Below are 26,762 nucleotides of genomic sequence, written 5' to 3' on the forward strand. Positions count from 1 at the left end.
CATAGGTATCTAACTCTTGATTTCAGCTCAGGTCATGATCTCAGGGTCTTGAGATGGAGACCCAAGACAGGCTCTGCACTCAGCAAGGAGTCTGCTTGAGTTTCTCTCTCTCCTTCTGCCCCTTCACTTACTTGTACTAAACATACATACATACATACTTAAAAAAAAAAAAAGATTGGTAGGAATGAGAATTCTCTCTTTGTTCCCAATTTTAGGGGGAGATTCAATTTTTCTTTTTTTTTAAATTTTTTTTTAACATTTTTATTTATTTATGACAGTCACAGAGAGAGAGAGAGGCAGGGACATAGGCAGAGGGAGAAGCAGGCTCCATGCACCGAGAGCCCGACGTGGGATTCGATCCCGGGTCTCCAGGATCGCGCCCTGGGCCAAAGGCAGGCGCCAAACCGCTGCACCACCCAGGGATCCCTCAATTTTTCACCATTACCTATGATGTTAACTGTAGGCTTTTTGTTAGATATTCCTTATTAGAATAAGGAATTCTCTGAGAGTATTTGTCATGAATGGGTGTTGAATTCTGTCAAATTTTTCTACATTAATATGACTTTGTGATTTTTTTTTAGCTTATTAATATGGTGGATCTATTGAGTAATTTTTAAATATTGAACATGCCTTGCATTCCTGGAATAAACTCTATTTGGTCACGGCAGAGAATTTTCTTTCTATATTACTGAATTATATTTGCTAATATTTTGTTAGGGACTTTGCATCTGCATTCATGGGAAATATTGGTTTGTAGTTTCCTTTTTTTTTTTGGTACTGTCTTTGTTTTCTGATATTGGGTAATACTAGCTTCATAAAACGAATAGAGACATGTTCCTTCCTATTTTCTGAAATAGATTATGTAGAATTGGTGTGCATTTTTTAACATTTGGTAGAATTCTCCAATGAAACAGTCTGGGACCGGATGTTTCTTTTTTAGGAGTTTTAAGTTGCAAATTCAATTTGCTTAATAGATACAGTGCTATCCAAATTATCTCTTTCATTTTGGGTGAATTGTGATGGGCTGTATTTCAAGGAACTGATCCATTTCGTTGAGGTTGTCAAATTTATGTATGTAGATTTGTTCATAGTATCCTCTTACTATCTTTTTGATGATGGTCTTTAATGACATCACCTGTGTCTTTCTTGTCCAGAAGCAGAAGTCCTTTCCTTGGCATTTGGAAGGTGTGGTCCTAAACCTTTGCCTAAGTTATGTATTCCCCTGTCGCCCTGTCTCCCTGATCCTTACATGATGGGTCCCCTGACTGGGGTTTATGCCAGGCTCTCTCTACCACAGTCTTCCTGATCAGATTTACCCTCATTTCTATCCATATGCAGACCTCTTCCTTCAAGCTAGACTAGAACCCTAAGTTCCTAGACCTGTGTCTCCAACTGCCTACCCTGCAGTGCTCCCTTGAATGTGTTACAGGCACATTAAATACAGCCCATCCAAAACTGAGTTCACCATCCTCTCCCCAGATCTGCTGCCCCTCTAGAACCCTAGTCTCCACGAATGGCAGTACCATTTCCTGGCCAGAGACCTAGGAATTGGCCTTGGACCTCCTCCCCCTTTCACACCTACTTCTTGTCATCATCATTGAGGGCTGTCAGTTGTACATTGTAAACATCTCTGGATTCTTACCATCTTTGCCACACACCAAGCCACCCACCTGCACCATTGCTGTCACCTGCATCAGTCTTATCCGGACACTTTGCCTTAGAAGAGTGGCCAGAGCAAAAGTTCTCAAATGCACATCCAACCATGGCACACCCCGTGAGGTCTCCTGTGTACTTAGATAAGGCTCAGACTCCCTTTCTTGGGACAAGTAAAGCCCTGGATGATCTGGCCCATGGTTAAGTCTTGGGCATCTTGCCCAGATCCCTTTGTAAGTCTCCCTATGCCAGAGCCCCACAACCGTACTGGATTGTAACTGCCTGTTTAATTAAACAACACGTGCACTAGAATGCCTGTTCTTTGATTCTGGAGGTTATGCTTCCCACTCTCCTGCCCTAGGCCCAACACAGTGTATGTGAAGATAAGGCTGCTTGAAAATGGGAGTAAAGGTTGCACTTGGGGTCAAAATCGCTGGTTCCACTACTCACACTCCTCGTGCCACCTGGAGCAAAGCACTTCCGCCTCGGGTTTCCCATATGCAGAATGGGTGCAATCATTCTTCCTCTTTTCAGTGACATAATCAGAAAACAGATATTCGTCGCTGTGAACCAGGACGCCGTAATTTGGTCTCCTCCACCACCTTTTCCCAACAATCTAAATGGTGCGTGGCCCGAAGCAGGACCCAACGCAGGTGGCCGCAGATTTTCAGGAAGCACTCGCTGTCAGATCGCTGCAGGTGCAGGGAGCCTCAAGTGTCCGGGAATTTTGCCTCAGGCAAAGGCTGGCCCCACCTGCCCCAGCTCCGCCCAGACGCCTGAGGAAACCCCAGAGAGACCTGCCGCCCTCAGGCGCGAGGCCCGCCCCCTCCCTGACTTGGCTTCCGGGGCAGAACGAGGCGCCCTGCTATTGGCTGTTGCTCTCTGGCGTCACCAGGGAGCGCCCGCCCGTGCGAAAGTGTCTGAGCAGCCGCTGGGCGCAGTCGCCGTGCAGGTGTGCAGGCGCCTGCTGACCTTTGCCCCCAACCCCGTGAGCCCAAACCCGACAGCTCGGGGCGCTTGGCAAGACCGGCCGCCGCGGCCAGGTAGGTTGCGGGTGTGGGCCGGGCCGGGTCTCAGCCTCCCTCCCCGTCTGCCGCTGCGGTGGGCACGGGCCCCGGATCCTGGGCCGCTGCAGATAGATTACAGGGACGGGGTGGGCCCTCGTGAGGTCCCGCTGAGCGCCGGGGACTGAGCTGGGGGACTGGGGCAGGGGGCCGAGCAAACGTGGTGGAACGTGCCGCCCCATGTCTCAGACCGCGAGGCTTGTGTGTTTCTGCCTGGAATCTCTGCCTCTTTGCCTAAGGACCCTTTTCTAAGAGTTGAATTGGGCTCGTGCTCTGTTGCACGGTGGTAATTACCGCAAAAGCACCAGAGCCACTTTCTAATTAGTACTTTGGCAGATGATTTCTTTAAGCTTCATTCCTGCTTCTGTAAAATGGGACGTTGTACCAGAGGGGATTGCTATCGGGCAGAATGAGAACCTGACCGTACCTGTCATGTGGGAAGGGCATAGTCCGCGGGGCCTGGGGTAATCTTGGAGAGCAGGTGACCAGCCTTATCCCTGAAGCAGCAGCCAGCCTGTGACCACATTTTCCCCCGCTGACAGCAGACAAGGTGTCCATGGGCCTCTAGATGTGTTGGAGGTCCAACCCCCACCACCTCTTGAATACTTTAGCCCAAGCCAAGAATTTCAGTGTCACCTGCACTTGGATTCAAGTCCCGGGTCTTTTCTCTCCTAGGGAACTTGGACAAATCCCTTCATCTTTCTAAGCCTGTTTTTTTCATCTGAAGTGGGGCTAACAGTACCTACCTTCCACAATTGTCAAGAGAATCTAATCAGGCATTGTAGGTAAAGCACTTAAAATAAGACCTGGCATTCATTGAGAGCAGTAACTATTTCATCAGTGTGTGGAGCGTCTGCATGCATTTTGGTTTTAACAGATTTTTTTGACAGCATGGTTGTATAAGACAGGAGGGTGGAAATTTCAAAGCTCCTGGTTTTCTGGTTGAACTCCTTGGCCACTGCAGTGGTCAGATCAGTGACTTGGGTCTAATGAGTCTTTAACTGAACATGGCAAGTTGAACCATCAGGTGAGGACCAGGAATCTGGGACTACCTCCACGTGCCTGAGCATAAAGGGCTACTTTTTAAAGCAAGACCATGCAGGGCAGGGACTGTTTGGAATGAAGGACAAACTTAAAAACAAGAGGGACGCTTGGGTGGCTCAGTGGTTGAGTATCTGCCTTTGGCTCCTGGGATCAAGTCCTGTATCGGGCTCCCTGCAGGGAGCCTGCTTCTCCCTCTGCCTATGTCTCTGCCTCTCTGTGTGTCTCTCATGAATAAATAAATAAAATCTTAAAAAAAAAAAAAAAAAAAAAAAAAAACAAGAGAATGGGGTTTGTCTTTGAGTAAAGCCTATAACTCAAAACAGGACCTGAGCCCTGTTGATACCTTCTAAGTGATTTGAGAAGGGAAGACACAGCCATGTTGACAATCACCAAGCTTTCCTAAGTAGTGAAAAGTCAATGCAGACTTCTCACATTTGCTCATTCAGCAGAGTGTAGTGTAAGGCCTTCTGTGTGCCAGGTACAGTGCTGGGCACCGTGGACTCAGCAGTGAAAGAGACAGATGTAGTCCCAGAACCCAGAGAGGAGACAGCCCAGTGATGCCTATCAGGCTTATAGGTCCTGCTCTTTGCCTACAGCCTCTTCCCTCAGGTAGCCTGAACTTCAGCAGGAGAAACTAAATAATTACTGTCTGGAGAGGTTGGTGTGGGCTGCTTCTAGAAGGCTAGGATAGCCTGGTAGGGGTTTGGACTTGGTAATGTGAGCAGTAGAAAGCATTTTCAGTAGAGGGGTTATAGGATCAAACTGGCATTTTTATGCCAGTGGGGGTGCCTGGGTGGCTCAGTTGGTTAAGTGTCTGCCTTTGGCTCAGGTCATGATCTCAAGGTCCTGGGATCAGCCCTGCATCGGGGTCCCTGCTCAGCAGAGATTGTACTTCTTCCTCTCCCTCTGCTCCTCCCCCTGCCCGCGCACACATGCATTCTCTCTCTCTGAAATAAAATCTCAAATAGATAAATAATAGATAAATGCATGTACGCATGCCTATGAAAGCTGTGAAGCCAGTTTCACCAGTGGTCACTTGTCCATGCAGGGCCCTACTCTTAGCTAATTTCTAGTCCTGCGTATTTTAGCTTAGCACAACACAACTTCCTCGGAGAAACTAGACAAAGGCAGGATACTTTATCTTCACAGCAGCAGTCCCAGTTGTTGGGTCTTACTTATGACATCAGTTGTTCACATCAGTCTCTCCTGAAAGCAGGATGGCAGAGCCGAGGGTGTCTGATCTCTAGTTTGCCCAGTGCCTTGGTGGTGCCAGGTACAGTGTAAGCCTTCAGAAAGCACTGGTTGAAGGAATGCTGGAATCCCTGCCATCTAGATTAATGCCTGGCATGAAGTAGTCCTCTAGAAATGTTTCATTCCACACATTGAATTGAGCAAAAAATCACATTATAAAGTGTAACAGGGTGAAACAACTAATAAATGTGGACCACTTCCAGGAGTGTGCTGTGTCAGGCAGGGATGGCTGATGAGGCCAAAGGGCTTGGGCTGCAGCTCAGAGAACTATGGATCCTGCTGTTGGTTTCAGTGTCCTCTGTCCCCTAGGACCCACGTTTTTCTTCATAGGTTCTGATGCTGGTCTCCTGTAGAAAGTTGCTCACAACTCTGCTGCAGGCGCAGAAGTGGCCCTTTCAACCCTCCAGAAATATGAGACTGGTACAGTTCCAAGCACCCCACCTGTTGGGACCTCACCTGGGCTTGGAGTCAGGGAATGGCGGGGGGGTCATCAATCTCAACACCTTTGACCCCACACTGCCCAAGACGATGATGGAGTTCCTGGAGCAGGGAGAGGCTACTCTCTCAGTGGCAAGAAGGTAAATCAGCAGGCAGCATAGCCCTACAATGGCTGCCGTGCTACCCCTCCCCCTTCCCACCCCTATTCCTGCCCTGGGAAACAACCACTCTTTTGCAAGTGAGGAAGGTAACCCTACCTTTCCTTTCTCACCTATTCTCTTAGTGAAGAGCCTTAGAAATCTTGTATGACATCCTCAGGCCCAGGGATGGTGATTAACTATCTCAAGGCCACACGTTCAGTGGTGGAGCCAGAACTCTCCTTTGTCACACTGCCTTCCCCAGGGGATTAAGTTCCTGTCTACCTGAGGAGTCTGGGACCTGGGCTCCCAGGAGGCATCTTGGGAAGCTTGAGGGAGTCTTTGAACGCTTGGCTCCTTAGAGGAGAGAGGACTGCAAAGAGATGTTCTTAAAGGTGGTTCTTGGGTTTGGGCTAGATTAGGTAGGGACTTCCCTCAAGCCAGGAGCTGTATGGAATCTGATAAACAATAAAATAAGAACCACTTTAGTTATTATTTTTACATATTAAACTGGTAAAAATACAAATGTTTTGACAGCGCAGTGTTGGTAACAAGTATGTTTCCTATATTGTCATAGTCGCAAAAGATTGGAAACTACTTCCATGTCCCTCATCAGGTAATTGGGTGTATCTGTACTGTGCAGGTATACACAGTCATATCAAAAAAAGGGGAAAGCTATATACTGTTATGCAGATATCTCCCAAAAATATATATTTTTAAAAGATGTATTTAGTGTACTATCATTTGTGTAAAAAAAAAAAAAAAAGCACAGGAGGAGAAGAGTATATGTAGAGCAACCATGAAGAGCTCCATAGGACATAGTAGCTGTGTCCAAGGATGGAGAAGGGTGACTAGGAGAAGGGGTGGAAGAGAGGGCTTTCCAATCCCCTTACATGACATGTATTACCTAATGGGAGAAAGGAAACCAACACTGTGCTGATAACAGTGGTCTGATATCAAAGGATAATAGCTGGGTTTGATTTGCATACTGATTGTGATGGTTGATAGATCTAGAAGATATATTTATTTGAAAAAGCAAAACTTGCAGCTGCGGTAGTACCTACCACCTCAGCATGCCCAAGCGTTGCCGGCCTGTTCCTAATCAGTCCTTCTCTTCTGCTCTGGTCTCTACAGAGCTTTGGCTGCCCAGTTGCCAGTCCTACCACGGTCAGAGGTGACCTTCCTGGCCCCAGTCACACGGCCAGACAAGGTGGTATGTGTGGGAATGAATTATGTAGACCACTGCAAAGAGCAGAATGTTCCTGTGCCAAAGGAGCCTATCATCTTCAGCAAGTTTGCCAGCTCCATCGTGGGGCCCTATGATGAGGTCATCCTCCCACCAGAGAGCCAGGTCAGTGCCTCCTCATAGGCCCCCTGAGTCAAGGGCCCAGCATAGGGGGCTTAGCACTCAGCATCCAGCCTAAAGGAGCTACCTGTTGCTTAGTAGTGCTTTCAGCAGAAACTACAGGGGATTATTCAGTGTAAGGCTGGTCTCAGGTAAAAAAAAAAAAAAAAAGAGATCAACATATTGCAAAAATAATATACCTTAATTATTTTTTTAAAAATTCCGCATGCATCTCCTAAGAATAAGTACAATGTCCTATGTGACATGTCCTAATAACCACTATCACCACTAAGAAAATTAACATGAATAATACCTAATATGTAGTCTAATGGGGAATATTCCCAGTTGCCCGCAAAGATGACTTTTTTGCTTGTTGAACCAGGATCTTTCAAGGTCATGCAGTGTACTTGGTTATGTCTCTTTAGTGCTTTTAGTCTGGAACAGGGATCACAGACTTTTTCAAAGGGTCAATCAGTAAATAATAGACTGTGAATGCCACAGAGTGTCTGTTGCAACAGCTCATCTTTGCCCCTGTCATGTGAAAGCAGCCGTGGATGATACATAAATGAGTGAATATGGCTGTGTTCCAGAAAAACTATTTGTAAAAGGACCCAGCTAGTTGGATCTGGCCCATGGGCCATAGTTTACTGACTTCTGATATCAAACAATCCCCCTGCCCTTTTCTTTCATGCCACTGACTTGGAAGAATCCTGGCAGGTTGTTTTTAGCATATTCACACTCTGTTTCCTCATGATTAGATTTAGGTTAAACATTTTTGTCAAGAATTCTACATAGAGGAATTAGTTAGTTAGTTCATTTGGGCTGCTATAACAAAATACCACAGACTAGGGGCTTTTAAACCACAGAAATTTTTTCCTGGAGGCTGGGAATACCGGATCAGGTGCTGATACATTTGGTGCTTGTTGAGAGCTGACTTCCTGGTTCATAGGTGACTGTGTTTTTGCGGTTTTCTCACATGGAAGCTCTCTGGGGTCTCTTTTATAAGGACATTTAACCCTATTCATTAGGGCTTTGCCTTCATCACCTAGTCACTTCCCAAAGGCTCTGCCTCCTAGTATCATCACATTGGGGGTTGGGCTTCAAGATAGGAATTTGGGGGTAGGGGTATATGCAGTCTGAAGCACCAGATGTGCACTGCACCCCATTGGGAGGCTTATGTCAGATGGTCCTAAAGTTTGGTCACTTGGCTTATTTGACATTCACTAGATCTCTTCATGGGAAAGGTGCATTTCACTGTGATAATTAATAAACAGCCTACAGGGTGGGAAGCTGAGACCCTGTGACTACCTTTTGCCCCACAGCATTTCATCCAGGAGCCTCACCTGAATCTATTATTGTATTGGGGGTTAGAAAAAGGCTTTTTTCTTTTTTTTAAATCATGCTGCCTTCTACTATTAGCTAGCATTCTGTGAAGGAAAACTTCCTTTTTTTACTCCTTTCCCCTTAGTAGCACTGTGTATTCCTGATTTTCATTTTTATCCAATATGTTGTAGTGCATCACTTATATTCCTTTTTATACTTAAATGGTCTCAATTTGGCCAGTGGTTGGCTTCAAGTTGGTCCCAGGCCTGTCACTTTTTGGGTACTTCCTTGCTTTCTGGCCAAGATATTCCAGGCTCATCTTGTACCATCTTGGACCTGGGATTAGCCATTTCTGCCAAGGAACCTAGTTCTGTACAGTGGGGAGCAATGCTAGAGACCAGGTGTCAGATGTGCTCAAAGCAATTCTGCTTGTTACCATTAGAAAGAGCAGGCAGTTTCAAAGGCTAAATTGTATCTATCTTATAGTTGCATTTTGCTGATTATGGGAAAGGCTAAGCATGGTTTCCTTTTTCTGTGGCTGTGCCCATTTAAGTGAGTTAATACCTGAAAGCACTTAGGATGCTATTGGCACATAGTAATGTTAGCTATTACTTGGTATTCATTCTTTTTTGAAAGCATCAAGTGACTTGTAAATTCAGTGCCCAGACTCATGTTGCCTTTTTTTTTTTTTTTTTTAATTTATAATCTCTACATTCAATATGGAGTTCAAACTCACAACCCCAAGATCAGAAGTCACATGCTGTACCAACTGAGCCAGCCAGGCGTCCCTCATGTTGCCTTCCACCTGTAGTCACAGTGGGGAGCTGTGCTGCCTGCCACTGCCCACGTTTTTGGGTCTACAAGCCACACTTCCCCCTCTCGTTCCTACATCTGGCTCATGGTAATGACAACTGTGGGCCCACAGCCAACCACACTGTTGAGAGACCTAGGCCCTGAAGCACGGTGTGCAGCCCCTCAGCATGAGCCCCCCGCAGAGCCAGGCAGTTCACTGCTCCTTTCTCTATAGGAGGTGGACTGGGAGGTGGAGCTGGCTGTGGTCATTGGAAAGAAAGGCAAGCGTATCAAGGTAAGGTGGAAGAGGCACCAGCTGTCTCTGGCATTGGGAAACGGTCAGCACCTACCTGCTCCCTGACTGCCTTGTTCCTTACATGTCTTTGGCTAGTTCTGGCAACTAACATGGGATGAAGGCTTTATTATGGGGATTGGTATCACCATGATGCTCTAACTTCCAAACTGGCCAAATCCCCTGTCCCCTAAAGGCCACAGATGCTATGGCACATGTGGCCGGCTTCACTGTGGCTCATGATGTAAGTGCTCGTGACTGGCAAATGAGACGCAACGGAAAGCAGTGGCTGCTGGGAAAAACCTTTGACACCTTCTGCCCCCTGGGCCCTGCCTTGGTGACCAAGGACAGTATAGCAGGTAGGTCTTGGATAGCCCACATGGGGACTCTTCCTGCTCTTGCGTGGATATGTCGGAGTAAACGAAAAGCCACACTCAGGAAATTGGAGGTGGCATTGCACAGGCCTCCTTCCATGTTCCTCACTCTAGAGGTGGTATAACTTCCTCTAGCTGCCACTATCCATGAGCATCTTTAAGTTGGAAAGAAGCAGAAGTTGGCTGTTGAGCATTGGAAAATGGCTGTCAAAAGCCTGTGCCTTTTCCCCAATAAGGGAGAGGTGAGAGTGCAACAGGACCCCCACAGCCAGTGTTACCAGGGTAGCAACAGTTCTAGTGGTGCTACCACTAGAAACAAGGGCACAGTGAGTCTGGAGGAAGGCCCATGATTAAGAGGGCAGAGCACAGCCATTTGTGTGGGGGCACGTCCATACAGTCCAGCTTTACACCACCCCATGCAGACAACATCAGTAAAGTGAACTTGTGTTCGGCTGCTCTGAGGGGTGGGGGTAAGCACATAAAGCGAAAAAGATGTAAGTGCTCATTAGTCTGGACACTGGTAGAGATAAGCAGTCCCTTGCTCCCCTGCCATCAGGTGCAGGAGGCATCAGTGCCCCTGCCTGGGTGGTTACCCTGCTGCAGTTGACAGCTTCTGCTGGGGATAGAGGAGAGTCTGGGCCATCCCCTTCTTAACCCACCCAGCTGACCACTGGCAAATGCTCTGCTAGATGATGGATGCATGAGGACCTGAGAAGGCCAATGTCCATACAGAAAGTTCCAGGGTACGGAGTGCTGACTGGGCATAAAGTGCCAGGAACACATGCAGGGAGACAAAGCAGACAGACCTTTCACCTGGCCAGTCACAAAGCCACCCTGTGCATTTGCTTTCTGAATAAAGGGAGGGGTTTGAGGGAAAACAAGGAAAACCTCAAGGTGGTGCTTTTACACTTTTCAGATCCACACAACTTAAAGATCTGCTGCCGAGTGAATGGGGAGGTGGTCCAGAGCAGCAATACCAACCAGATGGTATTTAAGACGGAAGAGCTGATAGCTTGGGTCTCCCAGTAAGTGGGATGGGGCTCTACTCCACACACCCACCTGAGGCTGAGCCTCCCAGCCCTGGCTCTGGCCACCTCAGTCCTTGGTCTCACCTGCCTCTTCTGCCCCAGGTTCGTCACTCTTTACCCAGGGGATGTCATCCTGACTGGGACCCCCCCAGGTGTTGGTGTATTCAGGAAACCTCCAGTTTTTCTCAAGGTAGGTTGATTAAAGGCTGGAAGGGAACAAAGACCCAGAATTCCTGGCAGGCTTGAGAAATCCAGGCCTGTATGAGGCCAAAGGACTAACATACTCCTGGCCTGCTATGTTCCAGAAGGGCGATGAAGTTCAATGTGAAATCGAAGAACTAGGCATCATCATCAACAAGGTTGTGTGATGACTCTCCCAGAGGCCCTGGACTTAACAGGTGGGACATCCATTCCCACACAGTGTCAGCTGCCTCTTCCAGGCAGAGGGAGAGGAAGCTGGCTTTCCTTGTCAATAAAATTCTCAGCCAAAGCAGCAGCTTGGCTTCTGCTACAGTTTGTCATCTTTTAGGGTTTCAGGGAATAAGACTGGGCACTCTCACAGGGTGGGGAAGGAGAGAGTAGATAACCCAAAAAAGACACTCCTGGGCTTGGGAAGACTTGTCCAGTCCCTTTGTTGAACACACCAAAGGATGGAAAATGCAAGAGACAGCAAGGGACAATGAAGCACAAAAGATTTTATAGTTCAGGTAAGGGTATGCACCCCGCCCCCCCCTCCCCGGCTCCAGTCAGTCTTCTGGCTCCAGGACACAGCCATGTTCTGGGGCTGAGAAGTCTCAGCATAGGCTCCACCCCGCACAGTTCTAGCTACAGATGAACTGCCGGATGAACTGTTCCAGCTTCTCCTGATTTTCCCGGCTGGTGAATGTAGGGGAAAGGTAGAGCATGGGGCCTGGAGGGCTGGGTGTCTGCTGTAGCACCTGGGCCACAAGGGAAGGGCTGTGAGTGCTCATCATGGAGACTGTGCCTGTCTCCAGCAAACTGCAGAGACACCTCAGGACCCTTAGGCCTTAGTGTCTGAGTGCAAGAAACTCGAGAGTAGGATTAGACAGTGGTTTAAGAGACTATGAGGAAAAAAAAAAAAAAAAATAAGAGACTATGAGGGCCAGGAAAACTGTCCTACCTTCAACTGCCGCCACCAAACCTATTCTTGGGAGGCACTAGGTAACCAGCAGGGTGGGCACAGCTAGGCTGCTCTGGGCAGCTCTATCAGGGTATAGGGATGGGAGGAAGGAGGATGGTGAGACTGGCTCCTCTTACCCCCAGGTCTCTGAAGGTCCAGATAGCACTGACAGCAAGATTTGGGTCTGCACACTCTGGAAGGAAGAAAGACGTAAAAGCTTTAGGGAGAAGCTGGGAACCACTGGGCCCAGGCTTCTCCTGTGCTGAAAGGAGGAGCTAGCCAAGGATAGGGCTCAGACTAGATGTGAGGACCCTCTCTACTGTACAACCCTCCTTCCTGGTTGCGTGATGTCATTGCCCAGCAGGGGGCAGCAGCCACCGGCAAACCCTTCCCCGCCTCTGGGGAGCCTGGGCTGGCTACTTGGGACTCACCAAAGAACCCTTCCTCCTGGGCATTGGCCTGTAAGAACTGCAAGAGCTGCTCGGTGTAGCCCAACTCTGTGGGAGAGAGAAGACGTAGGCCTGGGCCCCAACCCTGTGCTGTCAGCCTCCCCATGTAGCTGGCTAGGGAAGCACGGGCCCTACCCGTATCAGGCAGCTGTCCCTGGTGGAGGAAAGTAGCAGCCTGTGCAAAGGCCTTGAGCAGCGGGCTAAGCAGGCGGCAGAGGAAAAGGAAGAAGTCAGGGCAGCGTGACTGCTGACTGAGCTGGAGAGGGACAGACCAGAGTGAGGGCAGCTCCCAAGAGGGCTGCCTGCCCCCCAGCCCCAACATGGCTTCTCCCAACTTACCCTGAAGTACCGGCCCTCAGCTTCCTCGAAGTCATCACTGTCACTATCAGTAAAGTCCCCACTCGGTTTCCACAGCAGCTTTGCACTTAAACGCTGCCGCCCTGTGTCACAGGCTGGCCGGGAGCCCGGGGTCTGGGGGCCGTGGGAGCCATTGGTCCCTGACAGGTTCAGCCCTGAGCCCCCTACTTCCCTAAACCAGGTACATGGCAGACCAGGCATGCAGAGGTGAGAATAGAACAGCAAAGGCAGACCTAGGGAGCCCAAAAGGATCCCCAGGGCCATGCCAGACCACAGCACCTGCTGAGACAACTTGCAGGGTGAGAGGAGGTGTGCACTGACCCTCAAGGGCCACAGCTCTGTGGACAAGAACTGGGCAGGGCAGGAGGCATGCAGAGAACCCCAGAGGTACAACTGTCTAGGCCTGTCCTAATCAGGCAGATGTGGCAAAGCCCAAGGCAAAGGCGGCAGAGGCAGGACCTAGGCCTCCCTCCCTGCTGGGCCAGGGGCACGCCCACCCCACAGCATGCTGGGGTAGGAGGAGGAGTCTCGGGCATTTGTCACTAGGGGTGGGAGCAGGTGGCCAAGCCCCACACTGGGGCTTTGTCTCCCGCTGCCCTGCCTACCTCCTCAGCAACCAGGAGCCCACACTGGATGAGACGGTCCAGCACTTCCTGACAGTAGCAGTAGGAAGACTGGCAGGGCTGAGGAGAAAAGCATTCGTGTGGCCTCAGGAGAACCAAATGATGGGCAGGAGCCTGGCCAGAAGCAGGGCAAGAGAGACCGACCACCATAGGAGGACCTAGGGGGAGGGACTGGGCAGGCACGGGCCCCTCTCGTCAACCAAGATGAGGAGGCCCAAGACCATGCAGGGCTGGGGGGAGAGGCCTGACCTGCAGCAGCAGCAGGTCCTGTGGCAGCAAGTGCAGCAACAGGAGGATCTGGCGGTACAGCTCGTTCTGGCTCAGCAGCTCAATGCCCTGTAGCTCCCAGGGCCCCTCAGGTGGCACTCTGCCTGCCAACAACCCGCGAACAGCACAGGCTAGGGGAGGAAAGGGCCAGGCACAAGGGAGGAAGCCAGTTGCCTCATCCCTACGCACATCCCACCCAGCCCAAGCCCTAGGGACTCACCACCCACAGCCTCACTCAGGAAGGCAGGCAGCAGCTCCGCGCTCAGGCGTGCCAGGTGTGTGAGACCTGGGCCCAGCCGAGGAACTACCAGCAAGTCCCCCTGCTGGACGTGCAGCAGGGCCACGTGTGCCTGTAGCAGGCTCAGTGTGTGTTGCACAAGGCACCGCAACTGCCCTGAGAAGCCCACGTCAAAGCCACGCAGCAGTGTCTCCTCTGTCAGCCAGGAGAACTCCCCCAGGAGCTGTGACAGGAACACACCCTGGGGGGTGGAGGGGGCAGGGCAGTGCAGGAGTTGAACAGGATGCTCACACCCCTCCCCCAGCCTCCTACCATTCCCGTTCCCTACCTTTTGGTGCTTGAAGAGCAGCAGTGTAGCCATGATGGCCGTGCTCATTACTGCCGAGCTTGTCACGCTGGCTGGGACGGGGAATGGGAAATGCTGGTCAGGGCCTAAAGGCCAGCGGCCTAGTCCCTTCACACCGCCCCAGCAAGTCTTCCTAGTCAAGAGCATTCCTCCCACAGCCCCCTGGCAGCAGCCACACTCCACACACACAACTTCACCCCAGGTAAGGGGAGAGAAGGCCTGGTCCTCGAGTGCCACACTTCCTGTGGAAAACCAACGTTTATCAAATACATGCTGGGAGCTCAGGGATCTTCTTTCCTCTCACAGGCCCACTCACCAACCCAGTCTGCCACAGAAAACGCACTGAATACTAATAAAATTGGTAATACAGTTCTGGGTACAGAGGGTGCTCTTAAGTCCCTTACGTACATAATTCTGTGCAGCTGACATCACCTTCATTTACAACTAAGGAGACAAGACTCTGGTGAAGTGATGAGCCCAAGGCAGAGCCAGGTATGGCTCATCCAGCCATCTACCCCCTACACAGTGCACCCTCCGCAGCCTAGCCAACCTGTGTGCATTTAGTGGCTCCCTCAGGTTGTCCCTGGCTTCCCTGCTCCCCCGGAGCAGAGCGGGTTCCACTCCTCTTCACATGTCCCAAGTGGGCCACACAGGAGTGCACGTGCAGAAAACCATTTGAAATGGAGGGGCCCAAAGACTGGCCGACCCAGTACAGCAACTGCTCAGGAGCCTTCTCTAAAAGGTCCAGACTTAGCCCTCACCATTCAGGACATGATGGCTCAGCCTCCTGACCAGGAGCTGGTCCTCTTCCTTAAGTGCCAGAAGGAGCCCAGTTGCTGGAGTCCAGTCTTGTTCCTTCTCAGTGTCTGGGACAACAGTACTGGGATAGAGACATAGATCACAGGATAAACGGACCAAACTTAAAAGCAGTTATGGGGAAGCCCAGAGCTTTCTCGAAGGTGAATGTGTTTCCCCATCCCCACTCCCAAGGCAAGAGGTGGCTCCGGTAACTCTAACCCTTTCCAGGCCTGTATGCCATCTCCCACGGTCAGATTATAGGCAAGGAGGGGTGCCTGGCTCTGTCTAGATGACCCATGGATATCTGGAGAGGGAAGGCTGGAGCTGGTGATGTGTTTGTGGGTATGGGGGAAGGGGGTGCCAGCTCACAAGCTGGGGCCGAAGGGCTGCCTGCCTTGCCCCCGAGACTCATACACTCCCCTGCCCCTACCATTGGCCCAGCACGATGGGCTGCAGCAGCTGCTCCAGGGTCTGCCTGCTGCCCCAGCAGCTTCTGGCGTTGATGGTGTATTCCTGTCCAGGACAAGGCTTTTAGGTGGCCTGCCCTGGCCCACTAGGAAACCTGCACATGACCCACCTGAGGTAGGCAAGGCTATCCCTGCAGAGGCTGAGGGCCAGGCCACCAGAAGCCCTGGGACACCACTGTGTGGCACCAGTACCCCAGGTAATCCCAAGCCTTGCCCAGCAGGCTGCATACCTGTAGGGAGAAGGGCTGTGCCAGATGCACACGGACACAGACCCTGGGGCTGTGGCCCCAGCTTCGTAGGCTCCGCAGGACAGCTAGAGCTCCTGTCCACAACCCCAGTGGGGCCAAGGCCTGCAGAGAGGGAGAGGTTGAGTGAGCAAACTGCCTGGGGGCACTGTTTTCTGCTCTGCTTTATTTGGGCCCCCAACTGGTACATGATCATGACCTCTGCAAGCTCATTTTCTCATCCATGAAACAGGAGAAATCCCTCTCTCTCTTTTGAAGATGAAATGACCAAATAACTATCAGAGCCTTGGCAAGTGCCACAGGATGATGACTGGAGAATTCCTCTGCACTGTCCCCTTAATTCTAACCCTAAGAGGAGATGGCCAGAGGACACAACAATGTGTCCACTTGGGGGAGTCACCAGGGGCAGAACTCACCTGGTATACATCACAGGGTGCATCTGGAACCAGGTCATAGGTGATGGCCACTGGCACTAGCATGGCATCTGGGACGACACCCACCTGGACAGCCTGTACTACCAGTCCCAGCCAGGTCTGGCCCAGGGCTGATAGCCGAGGCCCCTGGGCCCCAGGCAGCTCCTCCAGGAATATGAGCAAGGGCTGCCTGCTGACCAACAGCTGCTCTATAGCCTGGAAGGGGGTTGGGAGAGGCAGGTATCAAGGCCAGAACAGCAACAAGCCCCTGTATCCTGATCTGGCCCCACTGGTACCACTGGGGGCACTTACGGCATGGACGACAGCCCTTGCAAGGACCCCCTCAGAGCTGTCCAAGGTGAGGTTGGCCTCTGGGGGCAAGAAAAGCCCCCCAAGCTTCTTTAGCAGAGCTCTGTGGGGCACAAGGCAAAGCTTGATGAGAGAAGGGGCTCAGGAGATGGGACCAGGCAGGAAGCTAGTAAGAGCCTCGGCCCACCATGGCCAGCCTGGGTCCTGCCTGAACACCCTGAAGCCAGGCATGACCCTAGGGCTCATAGCTGACCCTGTCTGAGCCCCATAGGCTGAGATGGCTGAGAGTTGGGAGCAGAGAGGCCAAGAAGAGAGCCTCTGGGAAGCTCCTACCAGGACCACCTCCATACACATCCCCACCCACCCTTGCCCCAGATTAGGGACTTCACTCTATACGTGTAGGAGCACCAGGCTTTTACCTGAGGGCAGGGGAGCAGGTGCGGGGGTCCCAAGCCACACGGAGCACACCCAGGCCTTGGGAGAACAGCACAAAGGGCAGCAGGATCCCATCCAGGAGTGACTTGTGGGTAGAGAGGAAGACAAGCGGCAAGCCCTGCTTGGGGAGAGCCAGAGGGAAGTGCCAATCCGCCCCCACCCTGAAGATGCAGGAAGCTGAAACCCAGCACCTCCAGACCCAGGGCAGCCCCAGAGGGAGGAAGGGTTCAGCTGAGCAGTTCGTTCTCTGAGCACATTTCCCAAAAGTAGAGGAGCTCTGTCAACAACTTTTAAGGTAATGCACTGATGTAATGGTTGTTAAGACCATGATGAAAAGACGTTAGAGGAAGCCCCATGGGAGCAAGACCGTGAGACACGACGAGAAGGTCGTCAAAGAGCAGTGGATTTTTCCCACCAGCTGATGGGGCTGGTCCTAACTTAGGGCTTGAACTAGCCTCTGCTCCTCTGTTCCCGCCATCCCCATCCCAAAGGAGGGCGGGCCTTACTGCCTGGGCGGCCTTGTGGACCATCTTCATCTGGCCCTTGTGGAGCTGCACGTTCAGGAAGACACAGTTCAGGAACCGCAGCAGTGCCCAGCTGAACAGCCTGGAGAGTGACACCCAGTCTGAGGTGTGTCAGGGCCCCACCCACAGAGCAGGGCCCTTGGCACCTCAAGAGGCTACCCAGCACTCCTGCGAGACAAATGCTGTTACCATCTCCACTTTATGGAAGAAGGAAGTGAGGCTTCTACAGAAGCTGCTGAATAGTAGAGAAAGCTAAGAAGTGGTGATATGGAGATTAGAAGGGAGGCCTGACAGCAAAGCCCACACCTGTGAGATGCAGTTACTTTCCCAAGACCTCATGGTGCAACTACCTCAAATCAGCTTCAGAGCATCTTCCTGCCTCCATTTACCCCAAAAGAAATTAGAGGACCAAGACTCCCTTCAGGCATAACCTTGCCTGGTCTTTGAAAATTGCTGGGAAAGATGAAATACAAAAAGGAAGGATTTAGTGATTAAAAAAAAAAAAAGGGGATAATTGAAAGGGCCAAGTCTCTGACGAGGCATTCCCCAGAGGCCTGATGAGGGGGACTGGTGAAGAGAGAAGCATAGATGCAAGCAGCACAGAGATGTGGTGAACAAGCAGCATGCTCTCATCCAATGGCTCCTACTTCTCCATGAAGCATGAGATGGGGGCATCAGTTGACAGCAGGTAAATGTGAGGAGGAGGAGTCTGGATCAGTCTTGGCAGATGCTATGTGCCTCTTTGAAAATCTCAAAGGAAACATTCGGCTGCTTAGGTACAGAGAAGGCAGGTAGGTGGGTTCAAACAAAACCAGTGACTCCTTTGCAAGGGCATTATCATCATGATGAGCCCTGGAATCGAAGCAAGGTCAAGAGAGAATAAACAGGAGGAGGGGTAATGGCTGGTATAAAGGTGGTCAGGTCAAGGGACTGGAAGTCTCAGCAAAGTCCAAGAATTGTCACATGGAGGAGCTGGTCAAAGTTCCCGACCTCTACTTCATGTCCTAACTAAGCAGTTGACTTCTGAGCACCTTCAAGATAGCTGAGCCCACCGTGCAGTCCTGTGCCTTCTTTCCCTCAGTGACTCATTCATCTCTTGGTTTTATTTATTTTTTTAAAGATTTTATTTATTTATTCATGAGAGACACAGAGAGAGAGAGAGAGAGACAGAGGCACAGGCACAGGCAGAGGGAGAAGCAGGCTCCACGCAGGGAGTCCGACGTGGGACTCAATCCCCATTCTCCAGGATCACGCCCTTGGCTGAAGGTGGCACTAAACCGCTGAGCCACCCGGGCTGCCCTATCTCTTGGTTTTAAACATCATCTACATGCCAAAGCTTTGCAAATCTATGTTCCTAGCCCCAACCTCTTCTGAGCTTCAGACTCAAAAGCAACTGCCTCTTCAGTGTCTCCACCAGCATGTCAGGTATCTGAAACTTTTTATGTCCAAAACATCCTTTGTGGGCCAAACTCACTCCTCCCCAAGACTGCCCCCTCCATCCACACCACCAGGTCCTCTACCAGAAACCTGGCTCTCCCGAGATTTCTCCCTTTTCCCCTCATTGCCCCCAACCTCACCCTTCCATCCATCAGTGAGTCCTGTGAATTTCACATTGGTCTTTGAATCATTTTTCCTACCCCTACTGTCACCACCCCATGCCTCATCATGGCATCTTATCTGGACTAACAAAGCTTCCCAGTCTTCTGTTCACTACTCTTGATCCTGATTAATCTTGTTAGCATTTCCTGCTTAAAACCTTTCCATTGGTTTTCACTGCACTTAGAAATCAAATCCAAACTTTCTAAATGGTCCTGCATGTCTTGTCCCTTCTACCTCTCAATTTTGTCTCCAACAGCTCTCTCCCTCACTCGCCAGCTTCCAACCACAGCTTCTTGAGAAAACCTGGCCCTTTTCCTATGTCCATAGCTCATGCTAGTCCCTCTAGTAGGATTGTTCCCTCCATCCTTGCCCCCTCAAGGTTGGCTCCTTCCCCCTTTTGTCCCTTACAAGTCTCTTCCTTGCCCACACCTATTTTCAATCTTAGCCCTTGTTCTGTCCTTCTTGCAGCCATATGTTTACCCTGCCTTGTGCATCCTTCCATTCTCCAGAACAGTACCCTGCATCTAAGAGGAGCTCAGACCTGTGTCAGATGAGTACAGGAGGGAGCATGGGGGCTTATAAGATGGGGGAACCAGCCACCTCATCTCTCTCCACAGGAACCTGATCTGGGGAGAGGAAAAAGGATGGAAAGGGAACTGGAGTCTGGGCACAACCAGGGGCTCCTAGGGTGACTCCCAAGCCCCTCTTCCCAGGATAGACAACACCAGGCCAGCAATGGTGAGAACCTGGGCTGAAAGCTGGCTCAGTTCAAAGCCTCACCCAATACCTGACTGGTCCCATCCAGAAGCCAGCTGTCCTTGAAAGATCTCACAATGTCCAGATCAGGGGCTCCCTCTGGTAAGCATACAATCCAACTTCCCAAGAGGGGAGTGCAATCTTTCCCCAAACCTAGCCAACACCCACTCTTTAGAAGGGCAGATGCCCCAGCCCAGAGAAGAGTGCTCCTCACACAGTTACCTGAGCAGGAAGGGGCAGAGTGGAGCCTGGAGATGACCCAGGATGCGCTGTACCTCTTTCTTCTCAAGGCCTGGCACCTGGCCTTCCCCAGCCCCTGATGGGACCCTCCCTGAGATGACATTCTGCACCCTGTGGTGTGAGGGGGAGTGGTATCAGGCTGGGACAGGCCTAAGTTCTCCCAGATAATTTCCCCTAGCACCACAGCAACCCCAGAGCACAGACTCCAGTATTTATCCTCCATCTTTAAGGAGGGGTCCTGGGCAAAGTTAACACTCTAGAATACAGCCCTCTAAACCACCCCCACCTGGAGTGCTAGTCATCCTTTCGAGGATCTCAGAAGTGCCAGCCAGACTCCAATCCCTGCTTCCTCACCCAGTGTTTTCAATGATCTTCTGTGGGGCATCCTGACAGGGTGGTATGTGCTGCTCCAGTGACCATAAGAAATAGCAGAGCCTCCGAACCAGCCAGCCCCGAAACCTGGACACAGAGCAGGAAGGGTGGTGATCTTTCAGAGGGCCTATTATACCCCATTAGGGTCTACAGCAGGTATTCCACCGGGAAGGGATCACACCCGAGTCCCATGGCCTAGGAACACCTGAGTTTGGCTTATCACAGAGCAGGAAGCAGCAGTACCTGCCCATCTGTGTCCCATTGCCTCCCCTCTCCCTAGTGAGTGGGATACAGGTTTAGGGCCTAACACACAGTGGGTAATCCATAAATGCTCACAGAAGAAATTGCAGGAGAGCTCCAAGCTTGCCTCTCCCCACCTGTGGGTATGGAGCAGAGGGCAGGGCCCCTTCTTTTTCCACCAAAGGAAAAAATAATGACACCACAAAACAGGGCCCCAGCAGCCCTGCACCCAAGGACCCTGCCCACCACCCTCCCCTACCTCCCAGCTCTGACTACCTGGTGTTCTCCTCCTTCACCAGGATCACATTGCAGAAGCCTAGATCCATTATGCTTCTGTGGAAGAGGGACTCCTGCATGAGAGGGGCCAGGGACAGCATGTACTTAGTTCAAAACCATCACAAACCAACACAGGAAAGCCCTTGCTCTATATTCTGTAGGCTTTACCTGATGGAGTATGGAATATACCAGGAGACAAAATTACAGCACAGCATTTCACTTCTCAGATCCTAAGACTCACTCAGGAGAAAGGGTCTCATATAGTCAAAATAGAAGTGCTGCATGCTCTGCAGAACACCCTCTTGGAGAATAGCATATAATCTCTAAGAGTTTCTTTTGTTAAGAGCAGAGAACATGTAGCCCGGATCTGTACCAGGACCCTGGGGCTCCTTGACACCAGTGCATGGTATGGATGCATGAGGTCTTCAAGCATGTTGAGTGCTGTATGACTTTAAGTGGGCAATGTCCCCAGAACTGAACAAGACTCATGCAGGCCTGGCCAGACTCTAGCCCTCTGGCCATGCCCTATCTCCTCTCTTTGTACTTCCCCACCCAACTCTCACAGGCCTGGAAGGCAGCCCAGACCAACAACACAACCAACACCAGTGCATCCAGTCCCCTGAAAGAGGAGAGACAACAGCAGAGGCATGGGTAGAGGAGAGCTAAACATAAAGGAAGCTGCTTCCCAGAGCCGTGGCTCCCATAGTCAAGCTTCCCCAAGTTTCCCTGGTGAGGCCCAGTCCTACCATCACTCACCCAGCTCTTGGGAGTGCAGGTCTGGCAGCAGCGACCCACAAAGGGGCGATATTTCCCCAGAAATGGGGTAACAGTCTCCAGCTTCATCCCAAAGCCTGAGGACCACAAACTGGTCTGGAAAAGGGCCACAGGAAGAAATTAGAGGACTCAAAATCCCTGGAAAAAGAAGGCAGCTCCAGAAGTGAGGGGACATATGAGGTAAGATGAGAGGACAAAATATTGGGAATAGGAGGGGCCACCCTACCTCCTGGGTGTTCTGGGTGTTCCTCTGCTGGGTTTGAAGTCTGGCTTCCAACATGGTATCCATGGGGGCCTATAACACCTGGGAACTAGCCACTTCTGCCTCCCTCTCTCTCTCTCCACAGGAACCTGACCTGGAGAGGAAGAAGGATAGAGTGGGAACTGGAGTTTGGGCCACAACAGAAGTTCCTAGAGTGCCCCCCCCCCCCCCGACCACCCTCCCACCCTCATCCAAATCCTCACCCCCAGGAAAAACAGACAACATCCAAGCCAGCAGTGGTGAGAAGCTGGGCTGGAAGCTGCAGGGAACCTGGCTCATATCAAAGCCCCACCCCATATCCAACAGGTCCCACAAAGGAACCAAAAGGTCTGTGTCCAGATCAGGGACTCCCTCAGGCTAACATGAAGAGTATCAGCTGTCTTATCATCAACAGCCCCCCTACCATCTCAAAGCACAGATGGGAGCTGTAATGGAGACTGAGACCCCTTATGTGCACAGGGAAAGAACAAGGCTGGATTGGCAGGAAGGAGGCATCAGACCGCAAAGAGGAACAGGACTGTTGCCATAGGGCCACCAGGTCCTCCTCAGCAGCTCTTCTCTCCTGTACCACAAAGAGAGCACTTGATCCATCCAATCGTTACAGGAGTGTAGGCACAAGGTACAAGGCGGGGGATGGTTGGAGAGTCAGAACACAGAGAAATGCCATATAGACCTGTTTCCAAGGAGTGCTTATTTGGTTGGGGACAAGGCAGACTTTTCCAAAGTGGATCCACTTTTACATAGTACTCTTGACACAAAAGCTACCACTTGGTATCTCATTAGCCCCTCCTTTCCACCACAATATTCCCCTGAACTAACAAACATCTTCCATGAAACATCACTGAACCCCTCCCAGCCTAGAAACTGTGGATACTAAAAAACCCCTCTATCCTGAGTCCTCACCATGTCCCTGATGGGTGGGATGATCCAATTATTTATGTTACCCCATCACACAATGCACATCCATGGGGAAGTGCCTTCTTCCCTCTTCCTTCCCCACCATCCCACCAAATTCTGTCGTGGGTGTTCTTGGTGGCTCTATATGGCTCTAAATCCATGATGCCTCTGGATTGCTGTCTTGTTTTTTCCTCTTCCTTGGTTCCCCTAGCCCAGGCTTGCTGGGCAAGAAGCCTCCTCCAGTACCAAGGTTTCATTTCCCCATATCATCTGAAAGTCTCCTGGGGGCAAGAGCTGCAGTGGACACATCTCCATATGCACAGGGATCAGCCCTGCACAGAGAAGGGATCCAGGAAGTGCTAGATGAAACTGTAACTTCTTCTCCCAGAATTCCTCTGGTCTCTGCCTCTCCCCAATTAGCACAGTTTAGAACTATGAAGCCAATAGGTAGGAGGATCGATATTCCTCAGTGCACAAGCTCTGCTAGACTCATTCCAAATGCACTTCCTACTTTGAAAAACTGGCTTCCAACATGGTATCCATGGGGGCCTATAACATCTGGGAACTAGATCTGGGAACTAGATGCACAGGGATCAGCCCTGCACAGAGAAGGGATCCAGGAAGTGCTAGATGAGACTCACAGCCCCACTCACAGACATCTGGCACAGGGAGTCCCCAAGCCATGGCTGCAATTTGAGGGGCTCTACCTATTTTGCAAAGGAGGAGGTCTGCTCCCCAGCCTCAGACCATCTCCATTCTCAAAATCAAATCCCATTAGATCTGTGCTAACCCTAAAGGGGTAACATAAAAAACAAAGCAAGAGGTAACTCCCATTTACCAAGTCAACAACTCAGCTTAGAAGCTCTAGAGGTCAGTTCTGGAATAGATCTAATGTTCAAGTCCCCAAAATGGGGATGCCTATCAGTTTGTAGCTCCTGCCTGGACACCTACACGGCAGAGGTGGTAAAATGGCATCCCAAGGGCCAAATATAGCTCATAGGTGTATTTTCTTTGGCCATAAAATATTCTAAAACTTGATGATTTAACCTCAACATTTAAGTGTAGTAAACTTGGGAGCAGCCCTGGTGGCTAAGCGGTTTGGCGCCGCCTTGGCCCAGGGCGTAATCCTGGAGACCCGAAATCGAGTCCTGCGTCGGGCTCCCTGCATGGAGCCTGCTTCTCCCTCTGCCTGTGCCTCTCTCTCTCATGAATAAATAAAATCTAAAAAAAGAAAAAGAAAAAAAAAACTAGTAAACTTGTTTTACTAGAAAAGGGGGTTTCTAGCTGCTATTATTTTAAAAATCGAACCCCTTGGGGATCCCTGGATGACTCAGCAGTTTGGCGCCTAAGGCCCAGGGCGTGATCCTGGAGACCCGGGATCGAGTTCACGTCGGGCTCCCTGCATGGAGCCTGCTCCTCCCTCGGCCTGTGTTTCTGCTTCTCTCTCTCTCTCTCTGTCTCTCATGAATGAATGAATGAATGAACAAACAAACCGAACCTCCAAACCTGAGACCTGGCATCCCTGGCTTGCGCCCCGCAGGGCCTGGGCTGGCTGGAGCCCCGCAGCGTCACGTGCCTTCCCATTTGCCAACATCACCCACACCTGCCGCCTGGCCCGGGCGCGCAGCAGAGTCTGCGGCCCTTCATCGAGAGATAACACCCAAATCTGGTCGCTGTTCGGAATGACTGTTCCCTACAGAGAACCACGGCTCGAACATGGCGTGCCCGGGGAGGGGAGGGGGAGGAGGGCTCAGAACTCCAGCCTCTCAGCAGACCCCTGGCAGGGTTCCCTGAGCAGCCCCAAGACAGAGGGAAGGAAAATAAATATAAATATAAATATAAATATAAATATAAATATAAATATAAATATAAATATAAATATATTAAAAAAAAAAAAAAAAAAGACAGAGGGAAGGGCGCCTGCGTCCGAGGCGGGGCCGAACGTCGGTCCTGGGCGCCTCCCCTCAGTCTGCGCTGACGGACCCCACAGAGGGGCGCGTTACCCGGCAGGCCCTGCAAGGGCGGCCCTCCGTCCAACTCTTGCCAACCCCAGAAAGGTCGTCCGAGCGGACTCCCAAAGCGGGAAGGCCCCTGGACCGCCCTGGGCCTGGTCCGACCGGGCCCAGCGCGGGAGCAACCCCGCGGCTCTCACCTCACGCCCGCCGCCAACTCCCGCCAAAGCCGCCGGCCCGCGAGGCAGCCGGAAAGCACAGCCTGCCGAGCTCCGCGTTCCCGGCTAAAAGCCAGCCCCGCTTAGCCAATTGGGACGCGCGCCGGGCTCGAAGCCCCGCCCCCTGGCGTCCGCTCCACCGCGCCAGGCTGTGCACGGCGTGGCCACGTGACCGTGTGCGGCGCTACCCCCAGCAGGGCACCGGCGGGCGCGGCCATGCTGCAGGCTGCGTGCCAGACCTCGTTTGCTCTCCCCGGGAGGCCGCGCGGGCGCGTGGAGACCTCTGGAGACGCCCTGGAGACCCAGGGGTACCCCAGGATCTAGGGCAGCCGGGTTCTAATGAAAGAGTTTCTCAGGATACACACGGCCTCGGAGCTGAAGTTCAGAGTCTAGCAAAATCCCGGGTTGGGAACACGTAGGAGAGAGAGAATCACCAGGAGCGAGTTACGGATGCCGGGAACACAGGCCGCCCAGTGTCGTCTGCCTACTCGGGTAGAACTCCACAGCATAGTCAGGGAGGCGTGTGGGGGTCGCCTGGATTTCAGCGGGCCTTGTGACCAGTGCGTTTATTGGTGTGGGTTATTTGAAACTCCTGTCTCGACCGTATTCAGGTGAAAGAAGACTGTATTGGTTCATTCATCTTTTCTTTTTTTTTAAGATTTTACTCTTTTATTCATGGTAGACATAGAGAGAGAGACAGAGACACAGGCAGAGGGAGAAGCAGGCTCCATGCCAGGAGCCCAATGTGGGACTCGATCCCGGGATTCCAGGATCATACCCTGGGTGGAAGGCAGGCGCCAAACCATTGAGCCACCCAGGGATACCCGGTTCATTCATCTTTTGACTGTCCCCAACACACAGCAGGGGAGCAGCAGGTAGCAGGCAAACCACAGAATAAATGAGGGAAGGAATGACTGCTGCGTCCCCACACTGCACCCCTGTAATGAGCTTACCTGTCACACAAGAGATTCCCGGGTTCAGAACATTGTTGACACTGCGTGAGCAAAACCACATGGAAACCTGGCTGGGCGGGAGGGAAGGTGGTTCACATCCCTCCTCCTTGACTCACCACCCCTCATCATTCCCTCCAGAGTATAACCATCTCAATGTCTTCTTTGTGCCACTTTGTGTGTAGCTACCCAGGCCATATATTTTGTGTCCACTGACTTTAACCCGGGTTTGTGGTGTCCCGTCAGCACTTGCAAAATCCATGTTTTCCATCTTGCTTTCTTTTGTGTCTGGGTGCACTGGCCAAAACTAGACCTTGAGATTCTGAAGTGGAAACAAATTAAAAAAAAAAAAAAAAAAACCAAAACCACCTTTATTTCAAAGTTGTGAGGTGCCTCCTAAGAGTACAGACTTTGCCTGACACCTCCTTTGTTCTGGGAATACTATCTGTATAAGGAGTTGAATTTCACAGTTGTCTGGGGTAAGTTCCCTCCTCTCCTCCTGAGGGAGATTTGTTGTTGAGATGTAGCCCCGAGCATCCCTAAGATGCTTCAGACTGGAAAGTTGCACAGAGTGTGACAGCAGAAACCAGGTGTGTCAGCGAGCAGAGTTCTGTTCTTGGTCATGTTGCTTCTTTGGAAGAAATGTGTTTTGTTTTTGTTGTTTGCTATAATTTGCACATTTGAAAGGAAGCATCACTTCTCAGACCTGGATCAGAATTGAGGTATTGAGGACTCAGTGTACTTTTCTTCAAGAAGGCACAGAAAACCTGGGGCTGCTGTGCAGCCAGAACTGCAGGCCAGCTGCTTTGGAGAACAACTGGGGCTGGCCTGATGTTGGAAAAAACAGAGACGCTCCTTTGGGCTTGGCCCTAC

At 51.2% G+C, this 26,762-nt stretch overlaps 2 protein-coding genes across 16 annotated transcripts; one reads left to right on the plus strand and one right to left on the minus strand.

Annotated features, from left to right (window-relative positions):
* Positions 1-2,556: 2,556 nt before the first annotated feature.
* On the plus strand, positions 2,557-11,234 carry LOC144280895 (oxaloacetate tautomerase FAHD2A, mitochondrial). 4 transcript variants are annotated; one of them, XM_077843391.1, is made up of 9 exons: positions 2,557-2,696; positions 3,393-3,502; positions 5,343-5,590; positions 6,722-6,938; positions 9,283-9,342; positions 9,536-9,698; positions 10,630-10,738; positions 10,844-10,931; positions 11,047-11,234. In XM_077843391.1, exons 3-9 carry the CDS (start codon positions 5,349-5,351, stop codon positions 11,107-11,109), a joined length of 942 nt encoding a protein of 313 aa, XP_077699517.1. In that variant the 5' UTR covers positions 2,557-2,696; positions 3,393-3,502; positions 5,343-5,348; the 3' UTR covers positions 11,110-11,234. The 4 variants fall into 4 exon arrangements, with proteins under 4 accessions (XP_077699517.1, XP_077699518.1, XP_077699516.1 ...); XM_077843392.1 differs by having other exon boundaries at positions 3,393-3,498; XM_077843390.1 differs by lacking the exon at positions 3,393-3,502 and having other exon boundaries at positions 2,558-2,696.
* Positions 11,235-11,421: 187 nt separating this feature from the next.
* On the minus strand, positions 11,422-25,058 carry GPAT2 (glycerol-3-phosphate acyltransferase 2, mitochondrial). 12 transcript variants are annotated; one of them, XM_077843385.1, is made up of 22 exons: positions 24,922-25,058; positions 21,837-21,966; positions 21,593-21,706; positions 20,837-20,910; positions 20,303-20,407; positions 19,931-20,059; positions 17,336-17,435; positions 16,814-16,914; positions 16,398-16,497; positions 16,089-16,301; positions 15,658-15,777; positions 15,391-15,473; positions 14,924-15,042; positions 14,145-14,215; positions 13,799-14,057; positions 13,561-13,709; positions 13,294-13,371; positions 12,671-12,802; positions 12,467-12,587; positions 12,314-12,379; positions 12,020-12,075; positions 11,422-11,679 (listed from the first exon to the last, which is right to left on the minus strand). In XM_077843385.1, the coding sequence occupies exons 2-22, from the start codon at positions 21,897-21,899 to the stop codon at positions 11,563-11,565; spliced, it is 2,370 nt and encodes a 789-aa protein (XP_077699511.1). In that variant the 5' UTR covers positions 21,900-21,966; positions 24,922-25,058; the 3' UTR covers positions 11,422-11,562. The 12 variants fall into 12 exon arrangements, with proteins under 12 accessions (XP_077699511.1, XP_077699506.1, XP_077699509.1 ...); XM_077843380.1 differs by having other exon boundaries at positions 16,814-16,947; XM_077843383.1 differs by having other exon boundaries at positions 13,814-14,057; positions 16,814-16,950.
* Positions 25,059-26,762: the final 1,704 nt, after the last annotated feature.

The sequence above is a fragment of the Canis aureus genome, chromosome 12, assembly GCF_053574225.1.
Source record: "Canis aureus isolate CA01 chromosome 12, VMU_Caureus_v.1.0, whole genome shotgun sequence".
Taxonomy (NCBI): domain Eukaryota; kingdom Metazoa; phylum Chordata; class Mammalia; order Carnivora; family Canidae; genus Canis; species Canis aureus.